Below are 12474 nucleotides of genomic sequence, written 5' to 3' on the forward strand. Positions count from 1 at the left end.
ATTAAAAATCTATATATCTTTCTGACACCAGTTTATTTGAAAGAAAAAGATTTTTGCTGGACAACCCCTTTAATAAATGACCCCTAGGTGTGAGGGTAATGCCCCTACACATCTCTGGGCCCGTTATGTTGCACAAGGCTCCTGTTCAGTAACAGAAGACAGGGCACATATTCCGGTAACAAGCGGAGAGTTTAGCAGCCGGTCTGCAGGGAGTGTAGCAAGCCCGCTCTCTCTTCTTATTACAGTAACTGCTGGGAGAATATTGTGAGGACATCTGCAGCTAGACACTTCCTGACAGGACACAACTGTTCCTGCCATGTGCTCCATCTGGTGTAAAAACACTGCAAAAAATGGATTGTTGTGCTCACATTGTCATTCCTTACTGCCGCTCCTTTACTCTCCATATTTATTGTGCACAGACCTGTAGATATTTGTACAATGCACATGGCACATGAAGAAAATGGCCTGGTGTCTAGCTTGTGTGTTATCACTTAGGTAATGTTAAAGTGATGTAAGTTAGGGTAACTTAGTGAGCCAAAGCAAATGTATTAAAGCTGTTTGTCAGCTGAATATATAATATATATATATATATATATATATATATATATATATTTGTGTTTAGGGGACCTTTTTTTAATAATGGCTTATTCTCAGGATCCAATGTGTGGTAGTAGTGTTGGGTTACTGCAGCGCACCTCTCAGTGAAGTGAAAAGGAGCTAAGGAGCTGAACTGCAGTAACCCAGCATGGCCAGTACCTAATGTATGGCACTGTATTGCAGGGGCCACAGCTCTCACAAATAGCTGATTTGCAGGGTTGTTTTTCCCATCCTTAGGGTGTCATGTATTACAAAAGTGCCAGAAAACAATTATAGGGGCAGTATATTACAGGGGCAGGTTGGGAGAGATAGATGCAGTCCACTGTGTCCACAAGAGAACTGCTGCCCCCCTTCCCCTCTCTGCACTTATGGACAGGCTGCTTTGTATACTACACAGGGCCATATTAGATGATCCACGCTGCTTTGTTAAAGGGGAACTCCAGGTAAAGGTTAAAAAAAATGAAACTTCTGCAGAAGCATATAGCATTACTTACCTGTCTATCCCAGTTTTGAAACTACCAAAAATCCATTTGGTTTTTGTTTTTGTTTTTTTTGGGGGGGAGGGGGGGTAGGGTTGTTCTGTTTTGTGTTTTTGTCCTTCCTGGTTGATGAGTTCCCAGAATGCAATGCTTTCCCTCAGCTGATCATCAAAGCCCCCTCCCCCATCACAATCAGTAAAATTAGTGCAGCACCTGCTTCTGGCCGGTCAGAGATGGTGAATCACTCAGGGGATTGGGGGATCCAGACAAGCCTCCTGTGACATCACGCCCTGTCTCCTGTCTGCATCATCAGCCTGTGCTCAGCAGACACACACAATGTGAGACAGAGACATTGAAGATTTGTCTTCTAAGAGGGGATAGCAGAGGGAGCAGAAGACAATGTGAATTGGCACAAAGGCCATTTTTCTTCACTTTCTGGATTTCTATCAGCTACCAGTGTGGCAGAACCGCACAGATACGGTAATACATTGTATAGACACATCTATATAACTTTTAATGTACTTTTAATAGAAAACAAGTTTTTCTTATCTGGAGTTTCCCTTTAACTACACAGCAGCTTGTTAGGGCAGTTTTAGATGATCCATGCTGCTTTGTATACTACACAGCAGCCTGTTAGGGCTGTATTAGATGATCCATACTGCTTTGTAAACAGTAAACTGATCTTACTGATCGCTGCTTGTTTACAGAGCCTTTTACATGGCTAAAGAGTTGTGCATGGAGGGCTGTATGAGTGATTGCTGGATTGTTTGTGCAGCCCTTGTCTGTAAAAAGCCATCAGCTGTGCAACCCATATTACACAGGGAGATGTGAAAGACAGCCGATGATTTTTTAACCTATAAAAACTCCCCGATCAGCCGCTCCTTCATCGGCTGATCTCTTGCCCTATATATACACTATATAGTGCCGACAATCGATTTGTGTAACTGGGCCATTAGTCACTGCAGAGAGGGGTCCTGTTGCATGTTAGATCGTGCTGCAGATTTGCCACAGATGTCACACCTAAGGGGGATAAAATCTACAGCTAAAATCTGTACTGTTTCTACATTGCAGTCAGCAATGTGTTTAAGGTTTTCAGGAAAAGAAGGGATGGGCAGATTTTAGCAGTTTTGGATCCTTTGTTCTTAAGGGAGAAACGCTGCCACCAACGTTATCTGGCAGCCGCTTTTTTCTCTCTTGTTGTCAAGAACACATGCACACTTGGCTTGTAAATGTGTATGGAGCTGTCAGCTAACCATGAGGATGGCGGGTGCGGGTTTTGTTTATAACACCAAGTAAATAATCATTTCTATTAGAACTGTTATTATATATTTAATATTTACACAGACATTATCAGATTAAAGTGCATTGTGTTAGGTGCAGATAAGATGATGACTTGTGTTTAGTATATCAGCTATATGCTTTAAATTTACAAAGCATAAAACAAGATGAGACAGGAAGAAGAAGCATCAAACTTATGAAGCACAATGTATACTAAATTTGGTGCATCTTGCTAGACACATGCAACAGGTTTCCTTATGCCTCAACTATGGGCCTATTTACTGCAATATTTTGTGCCAAGGGAATGGTGCAAATAATTATTATTTTTCAGACTCCGCTTTTAGGACAGACTCTTCTGACGTATTTGATACCAGAATTTTATTACATTTTACTTAGTAAATCTTTCATTTAGTAGTTCTGTGCATAAGTATTCAATTCTCTATAGGCATCCAGTATGGCCATATGTCTTATAGTCTAAATAAAGAAAAAAAAATATTGGTCCTGATTTATTACCAAATAAAACCATAGGAATCTTAGTCTCAACGAGCTAAGATCTCTGCATGGTCTACCCAACTTGTAAACCTTTTTCTTGCAAGCAATGTAGTTCAAAGGGAAAAAGAGCTTACAAAACACTGTTATTCAAGATGAGTTTCCTGGCAGTGCAGATAATAATAAGTGAATTGTAAATGAAAAAGGATAAGCAATTGTTCTCATAGTAGAGATATTAGAAGTTTCGGCTTGTAACAATAGCTTAATATCTCAATTTACTATAATCTGTTAGGCTTTGCAAGTACAATAATGATTGTAATGCAATACTTACATACTAAGCCAAGTAAAGGAAGGGGTGCAATTGTCATATATCAGCATAGCTTCTTTTATGCAAAAGCGTAACTATACTTCAATGAGATGGGCCCCCACCAGCTAATAAGAAGAAACGGAAGTAGCGGAAAAAAACGGAAATAAAAAAAGGTATAGATACTAGCACCATATTTCAGACAACTCACATACGGTAGTAGCCCTAAGACATCTACAGAAAGCTACTGACTTGTTATTTCCTACAAAAAGTTACAATGTTCTAAGTGGGCCCCCTTAATTTCTGGGCCCTATAGTAGGTGAAATGACAGGTATAGTATAGTAACCCCCAAGCTTTGATGATCCTAAGAAATAAGTATAAAGCAACAACATTTTTGGATGATTGCCTGCAATTACACAGGAAAATTATCATTTAAATTTGAATGCTATAACGATTTTCCACACAATAATCGTCCCGCATAATTGCGCCCTAAGACTCAACACCATCTGCTTTTCCAAGTGCTTCATTTAAAAATAATCCTATTTGAAGGGCTGTTAGTTAGAACCAGGTCTTGTCCATTGGGGGATTGTATGCACACCATCAGTTTATACAGCAATCGAGCTAACCTCGGCCTCTTATATATACAAGCTCCAGTCCAACCTACCATGGTATTTCCTAAAGATATCTGCAGAAAACAGGACAGTGGGAAAAATGGATTATTACATTAAGGCTTGAGCTAAACAGAGGTTGTCATGTGTGGATTTTGTTGCATTGCAGCAAGCTATATAAATGGGGGTTGCACTGCAACCCAAAAGTGTCAGCGACTGTGACTTGGCAGGCCAAGGACCTATCCAACATAGACTTCTTGCGACTGTTGGGTCTGAATCACGGCTACTTGTGAATAGCAACCCAACCTTATTCACTGACCTTAGTTATGATGCTGCACGGTAACCATCTTTGGCTGCACAACCTATGGCCAATGGTCTATGTCCAATACTGCATTTCAGTATTGTTTGCCTGAGACCAGACACTGACCACAAGTATTCTTTGTATAAACCAGACCTTTTTTTGTCTCAAACAACACCTTTAGAACCATGAGGTTGTAAGTGTTTCCACTAATAAATGACAGTCTCTCTTGTGTATATGGCATGCCCTGTCCTGTGTTGTGGGCTCCTGTAGGCATAACTAAGTCCCGGCTTCATTCATCCATAGGAATCTAATGGAATCTGGAGAGATCTCAGTGCAGACTGCTGCAGATTGCATCCCATGAAGCAGTTATTATGTAAACAGGCTTGTTCTCAGAATCATTTTTTAGCTCATTTGTTGGCCCCACTCCCTGCGCTCTGTTTATCAGCCAGGGAAACAGTGTTCTTAGGAAATATAAACACCTGGTACAATTTGGACTTTTCTGTGTCCTGCCTCGATACTTAATAAATGGCATGTGTACAGTCTCCAGACATGTAAATATGCTAACACTGGGATTACTTTTTTAAACAGATTCCGTGGAGAGCCTTCCTCATACCAACTCCTCCGTCCAAGCTTCCCCAGCAGTCTCCACTCACACGTCAAGAATCACAGACCCGTCTTTCTCTGTGGACAGCTCAGCTGCTGATACCTCAACGGAAGAGAACAGAAGTGAATCCGAATCCATCTTCATACCAGACTATCTGTTCTTATCCAATTGTGAGAGTGGGAAATTGAATACCGCCAGGTATGTGAACTAGACTAGGAATCTCAGCAGCTAAATGATAGATTGACCTCTTCCCCGTATCACCTTCCTTTGGTGTCCTAACACAACAGCCAAACAAAAACAGATAAAGAGTAATGATAAATTATTAGGAAACATATATTGGAAGTAAAAAGAAACTTCAATAATTGAGCCAGGGGCTGTAGCAACTGATCAAAAGTATGAGGTTTGGTTTAAAGAGGTTATCCAGCGCTACAAAAACATGGCCACTTTCTTCCAGAGACAGCCCCACTCTTGTCTCCAGTTTGGCTGCAGGGTTTGTAATGCTGCGTTTACACGTAACGATTATTGGCCCGATCGTACGATTAGCGATGTCGGATTTACGATTTTTTTTTTATAACGATCAGCGTTTAGACAGTACGATATATCGTACGAAAATTCGCACTGCGATCGTTTTGCGATCGTTTAAGCCTATCTCACACATTGGTTAAATCGGCGAACGACTGTTCACACGGAACGATTTGCAAATTTTTTGCGTACGATGAACGACGATTTGCTGACCTGATGAAAGATCACAATGTAAGATTTATCGTGCGTCGTTCGATCGTTCGCTGCGTTTACATGTACGATTATCGTTCCAATTCAACCGTTATCGCGCAAATTCGCACGATAATCGTTACGTGTAAACGCAGCATAACTTAGTTCCATTGAAGTGAATAAAGCTTAAGTGCAAACCACACCTGAACTGGAGACGAGAGGTGCTGTCTCTGGAAGAAAGTGGCCATGTTTTTGTAGCACTGGATAACCCTTTTAAATATATGTAGATGACAGAGGTAGATCCCCAAATAAACCAATGAAAGCAAAAAAGTTTTTTTTTATTGTTAATGCATTGCTTTAATAAAGTTGTATTGTTATCTAACTTTATTAACATAAACCTATCGTTGTTGCTTTATATAGCCACTTCCGTTGAATGGCAGCAGTAAGGGGTGACATAAGCCCCTCAGCTGCCATCAACATTTGTGTTAGGAACTGCAGGGCTGTTTAAGCCTGATCCCCTGCCCATGTACTTGTGTTAACAAGGCCTTATTGTACTTCTAATTTCTAAAAAAAATTGCAGTTTTTCAGGAGAAAGAATAGTCAAAAAACAGCTCTACCTGCAAATTTTTGAGCCTCAAAATATAGGACACATTTATCATTATGTGCCCCAGGCATACGCCACGGGAAAGGCGCAGATTTTGGCCTTATGGAAAGGCAGGGAGGAGGAGTGGCAGATGTAGATTTCTGTACCAGTCCTGTTTCAGGCACAGGTTCTTCTGGCTTTGCTAAAAGGCGTGCACCTCTTAGTGAACCTCACCAGGGATTTGGGGATGGGGCTTTATTTAAGAACAGAGTACGAGTATGCCGGTCTTAAAGGGGTCATGTCCTTGGAAAAGCATGGCCATTTTCTTCCAGAGACAACACCACTCTTTCTATTCACTTCAATGGAACTGAGTTGCAAACTGAGGACAAGAGTGGGTGCTGTCTCTGGAAGAAAGTGGCCATGTATTTCTAACACTGGATAACCTCTTTAATAAATGTCCCCCATAGTGTGTACACACATAGCATGTTTACTCTATAGGCTGCTGGATAGAACAGCATTAGATATGTAGTAATGTCTGTATTTTACACTCTTGTGTATACTGTAATCTTCTTTTCACTATAATAAATCTTAATCACTTGAGCATTGATTTCCCCTCACATCCACGATTGTCATATAGAGCACATTCTGCATTCTGCACACAGAGTTAACTTGCGGTTTCCTTTTGAAGCCTGAGAAAATGTGGGCACTGACCCAGCTATGGGAAACAGTCATAAACCATTTCAGAGTAGATTAAATTTAATTGGACTTTACATTGTGATATCTTTTATTACACCATAAACAGATGGAAGGGCATATGCAACGTATAGAAAAGACCCCAGTTTTGGGTCAGCAAAGCTGATGTAAGTTCCTATAAGTTACATAAACATACACTTTTATTGAAATGTAACTACGAGGAACATACTTTACAAATAGCCTTTATAATATAATATAACAAATAGCCTTTATCCAATAGCAGTTTGTTTTGTTTTTTAAATAAGCCGAGGCTTCTTGTTTAGACTTCTTGTTTAGCCCACTTTTATATACTTGGTCAATGTTCCAGATTGTCTATATAAGCACATTAATAAAGGTCAATTCAATGAGGATTTCTGAAGAAGCTTTTCTATGGAGTTGCAGTGCTTTAAAATAATAAAACATAGGGGGAGATTTATCAAACGTGGTGTAAAGTGAAACTGGCCCCTAGCAACCAATCAGATTCCACCTTTCATTTTTCAAAGAGTCTGTGAGTAATGATAGGTGGAATCTGATTGGTTGCTAGGGGCAACTGAGCCAGTTTCACTTTACACCATGTTTAATAAATCTCCCCCTATAGCCTCCAAACCTGATCCCCGCTGCTCCCATTCCAGGAGGAATTTCATATATATGAGGATTCCTAGTTAAGGACCTCAAATAACCAGAGTAGAGAGTACTTACAAGAGCTCTGTCTCTGGAGTATTCGACAGGTCTGCAAAATACATAGACCACCCATTACCACCCACGTCCAGCATGTATCTATGACATTTGCTCAGGTTTTTTTCCCAGTAGAAAGGATGTTTGATTAGTCAAAGTGGATAACATTTTGATATTTTGGTCTATTATCAGCTATTTTTTTCTGTTTAAAAGAGAGATGACCTTTTAATACGTCCTGTAACTCTTTAACATAAGCTTTTTATCTTGCTAGAGCAAGCCAAGCAAGACACAGTAGCTTCTAATGACCCCTAGCTCCTTAGCAAAACTCTAAATTCATCCAACCACAACAAGCGTCTTAGGACACAAAAGCTCTAAAGCCCCAGTAGTGGCTGCAGGTTTGTGTGGACCCTTGAGTGACAGTTGTAGCGGATCACCTGTTCACTACCTTCCTGGTTTACAAGTGTAAGACATGTTTACACATGTTCCCTCAAACCCAGTGGTCCATAACATCTACCTAAGCGCCATGCTCCCATGGCGATCCAAGGCCCTGCAGTGCCAATAATGTTGCTCAGTACTGCGGCTGGTGAGCCTATTAGAAAGTGGGAACCCCGGACCAGTCAGGCATATTGCCAGATTTAAAAAGGCAGCTGCTTGCATGTCATTGAGTCTCTGAGCCCCACGTGTGTTTTCTTAGTTTTGCTGGGCCTCTGTGTATTTGGACATTTTTACATGTTTTTCTGGACTCACCTTCTGCTTACTGACTTTGTTCCAGACACTCTCTCCTGGTTTTGACCCTGCATCAGACACACTAAAGTTATGTGCACATCATGGAATACGTGCAGAACTTTCAAGCGAAGTTCCACCTGTCCCATAGACTCAATGATATTTTCAAGACTCAATGATATTTTCAAGTTTATGGGACAGGCAGAACTTCAAGCGGAGATCGCTGCGCGGTCTCCGCTTGAAATTTCCGCCTGAATTCGGCAGTGTGCACATACCCTTAGGGTGCATGGACACTACGGAATGGCGACGGAAAACCCGTTGCGCATTCCACAGCTCACACCCGTGTCACAGACTCTATTCTATGCACAGGCAGGGTCCACCTCCATCCAAAGAATGAACATGTTCATTCTTTGGACGGACAACGGAATCCACCTGTGCATAGAATGGAGTCTATGACACGGGCGGGCCCGCATCAGTCCGCCAGCGGGTGCGAGCTTCGGAATGTGCCACAGGTTTTCCGTAACCATTCCGTAGTGTGCACGCAGCCTTAGTCAGGATGGCACTGTGGCCCCACTGGGACCCATCACCTATGGCAAATACTCCAAGTAGGTAGGGACAGGAAAGTGGGTGAGATTAGGGCTGCACTCCCACTCATTACATTAGGCTTGCCTGGTGCTAATGTCATCAATGAAACCACCACACTACTAATCAACATAAATAATAAATGTTCAGCATCTCTTAAGTACTTTCCTCCCATTGTGAGATAGGTTTTCACATTATAGAGTGAGTGGCTCAGCTTGGTGGGCCTCGATTCAACCACAGCTGTCTCTATGATGCATATGAGACTTTTCTTTTGCCATGAGTAGAAAAGGTCGTTGATACATCAGAGAAAATTCCATTAAATTTTACATTTTTCTCAAATACGTTATTCTTTTTGGAAAGGTAGAGGCATGTGAGATAAATGTGCATTTTGCTCGGTGAAGGCATTTTACTTAATCTTTGATCCAAGCAGAACAGAACTGAGTGTTCTTACTTAATGACACTTAGAAAGATCATGCAGTCCCTCCCACTTGGTATCATCTGTGAGAATCAGATGGAGGACGGAAAACTCTGACTTCAGTTAAAAATAGCCAAATGCATCTTAAACAGATGAGGAGTGCGTTCCATCATATAAACAAGAGCTTTGCCATCTTGTGCGCTGACAAGTATGGGAAGACTCAATCTTTAAATGGACATTGGCACAATAGGCTGTTTTCTTCTCATCTAAAAAAAATTTCTGCTGTGTCAGTGCCAAGTGTTACCAGATTTCATGAGAAGCGGTATTATTATTTACTGTTATGTTATACAGCTATGCACAGCTGCTTTGCTGCGGAAGAGGCAAATGCAAGATTTCTCTCTGCATTATTTCTCTTACAAAAATGACAAGAGGGCAGAGCAGGTAATTCTTATCATGCCATATGCCTAGCTTTAAACACATGAATAGACATGTATTGGTCTATAGATAAAATCTCTCTATGGTTAAATGGTATCTGTATATTCATGAAGAATTACCTCATAGCCCACAGTAATGGTGAGATTTATCTGACAGACTTTAGAAGCCAAAGCCAGGAAAGGATTTGAGACAATGAGATGACCTATTCTCTATTTATAATCTGTTCCTAGCTTTGGCTTCAATGATCTGTCAGATAAATCTCTCTGTCTAAACACACCATAAATCTGAGTATCAGTACTTAAAAGGAATCTGTCACAAGGTTTATTTCGCCTTAAATGAGGGCAGCATGAACTAGTGACAGAAATGCTGAACACATGTATTAATTACCTTGTTTTGTTCAGGCGTTCCCCTAATATGCAGGAGAATAGGAAACTTGCCACACCCCTCCCCCTCCCTCCAGCTGCTGATTGACAGTTGGCTGCCTATACACAGCATGGATAGATAACTGCCAATCAGCAGCTGGTGGGCAGAGTTTTCTATTTCTCATGAATAATGAGGAGTACTGGGCCCATGCACACAATGGAGAGAACTACTTATTGTCTATGTTATTCAGAAGGATATCTCTAAATCAGCTGTACAGAGCAAAGTAAGTGATACATTATTCTGCTCAGATTATCTCACTAGTTTATGCTACCTTGAGATAGAACAGCCTAAACCTGCTAACAGAGTCTCTTTAAAGGGATAATCCAGGGAGTAATTTTTTTTTTTAATTGGTGCTCAGAAGGTGTTAAAAAAAAAAAAAAGAAAAATACCTATTTAACCTCATCCTCCCAGTATCACAAAGTTTAAGTCCTTCTGCACAGCAGTTTGCATTCAATGTCAGCACTTTGAATTGCCTGCTCAGCCAATCAGTGACTAAGGCTGCATTCACACGTCCAGGCCCGCTTCTGCCATGAGGCGGAATGAGCCTTCCGCCTCAGGCGGCAGATTTTGCGGTCCGGCAGAGTGGCGGCATTATGTCCCCCCTGCTGTCATTTTTGTTAAGTATCACTTGATAAAAATGACAGCGGCCGCTCACCTGTCCTGTCGCCCGCGCTCTCCACATCCCGTCAGGTCCCGCGACATCACCCTGCAGCTGTCACGGACCTCCAGGCTGTGGTGAGTGCCCGGGGTCGGTGGGGGACGCGCTGGGGTGATCAGGTCGCGCAGGGCCGGCCATCACTGATGCCGGCCATCACTCGGGGCGGCTGCCTGAGGTTTGCCTCAGGCGGCAGAGACCCCAGAATCGGCCCTGTACACGTCCAGTAAAATTGTCCGTGGTCACGAATCCAAACAATTTTAGGGACCATTGAAGTGAATGCAGCCATTCACATGAACCGTGCCGCGAATCACACCGTGAAAAAACAGGACATGTCCTAGTGCAGATCGCACAGAGCACGGATCATGCGCTGCCCAGCTGCAGAGATGGCAGGAGAGCATTCCCCAATGCTGACCGGTGTACATGTTCACCAGAAGTGGCCTGGACCACTCTGCCTTCTCCCAGCAGGCAACTTCCAGTGAGCGCTTGTAGCAAATCTGCACAGGGGGAATAGGTGAGTAGTAGATGCGATGACAGGAGCGCACATCATGCTCTCCTGTCATCTCTCCATCTGGGGGGCTCCGGCTAGGGGATCCGTGCCTCAATCATCCTCCAGGTCTCGGCACTCGGCATTGGCTGAGTGGCAGTGTCATTTGCAAACCAGGAAATTAAACGCTGGGAAGACTAAGTGCTGGGATAATAGAGGTGGAGAGCACCATTAAGCACAGACTATGTTGTTCTGATCATGCAGCCTCTAAATGACTTCTGTTTAAAACGCTCAAGCCTTCCAGTACTTATGAATTGCTGTATGTCCCGCCAAGGTGCTCTCTGCTGACACCTCTGTCAGTGACAGGAACTGTCTAGAGCAGTAGCAAATCCTCATAGTAAACCTCTACTGCTCTACTGTTCCTGTCATGAAAAGAGGTAGCAGCAGAGAGCGCTGTGTCAGACTGGAAAGTAATTTACAGATCTGTATAACTTTCTGACACCAATTTTAATTTGAAAACAATTTCTTTTCTTTTCACCAGAGTACTTCTTTAAGATACAATTTTAGCCATAAGTAGTAATCCCAGGTCAAGGACTGCTAAAGTGATTTACTAAAATCTCAGTAACAGAGAAATTAACAAGGAATAAATCTCATTAGTAAAATCCTTGTTAAAATCCTCTTCAATTCATTGCCAAATATTCTTTTCAACTCCTCATCATTTATATCAATAATTAAGAAAGCAGATATGGAGCAGACTTTCAAAGTGCAATGACCGAATTTTACTCTGAACCCTCATCATAAATTGACGTATCAGTTCTTGAAGTGGAAATCAAAATCTCCCCAAGTTTATAATTAAATAGTCAGATCCTCCACTCCAAACCCTGGGTATATTCAGGCGCAGATCCAAGATAGGCAAGATAAAAGTAGATAGAACTATAAAAATTTATTAAAACAACGACACCATAGTGTCGTTGTTTTAATAAATTTTTATAGTTCTATCTACTTTTATCTTGCCTATCTTGGATCTGCGCCTGAATATACCCAGGGTTTGGAGTGGAGGATCTGACTATTTGCTTACCAGTTTGGTTCCTGGGAGTGGCTGCGGTCCACACACATGCGTTACTGAGTGTTGTGCCTTCTATATGCACAACCATTACAGGTGAGAGTCTCCAATTACTCGCCTGTTTTTTTGCACATTTGCCATCAGACTTCACACCATGGAGCGCTGTCCACACTTCTCTTTTCCCAAGTTTATAATTGGAATGAATAAGGATTGGATTTCTGGTGGATTTTTTAAGGGAATTCCGCTAGGAAATTCATAAACTCTGTGTCAGATTACTTAGTGGGAACATACCTTTAAAAGTTAGCATATCCTTTACAGAAATAATATAGA

At 41.8% G+C, this 12474-nt stretch overlaps 1 protein-coding gene across 2 annotated transcripts in view; it reads left to right on the forward strand.

The window, feature by feature from the left end:
* Positions 1–12474, forward strand: part of GAB3 (GRB2 associated binding protein 3) — a 115980-nt gene that overhangs the window by 87152 nt on the left and 16354 nt on the right. For both annotated transcript variants that reach the window (XM_069985801.1, XM_069985800.1), the window contains exon 3: positions 4645–4858. In XM_069985801.1, the coding sequence (XP_069841902.1) occupies positions 4645–4858 (214 nt within the window). The remainder of the gene's footprint in view (positions 1–4644; positions 4859–12474) is intronic.

This window comes from Dendropsophus ebraccatus, chromosome 10 (genome assembly GCF_027789765.1).
Source record: "Dendropsophus ebraccatus isolate aDenEbr1 chromosome 10, aDenEbr1.pat, whole genome shotgun sequence".
In the NCBI taxonomy this organism is placed as follows: domain Eukaryota; kingdom Metazoa; phylum Chordata; class Amphibia; order Anura; family Hylidae; genus Dendropsophus; species Dendropsophus ebraccatus.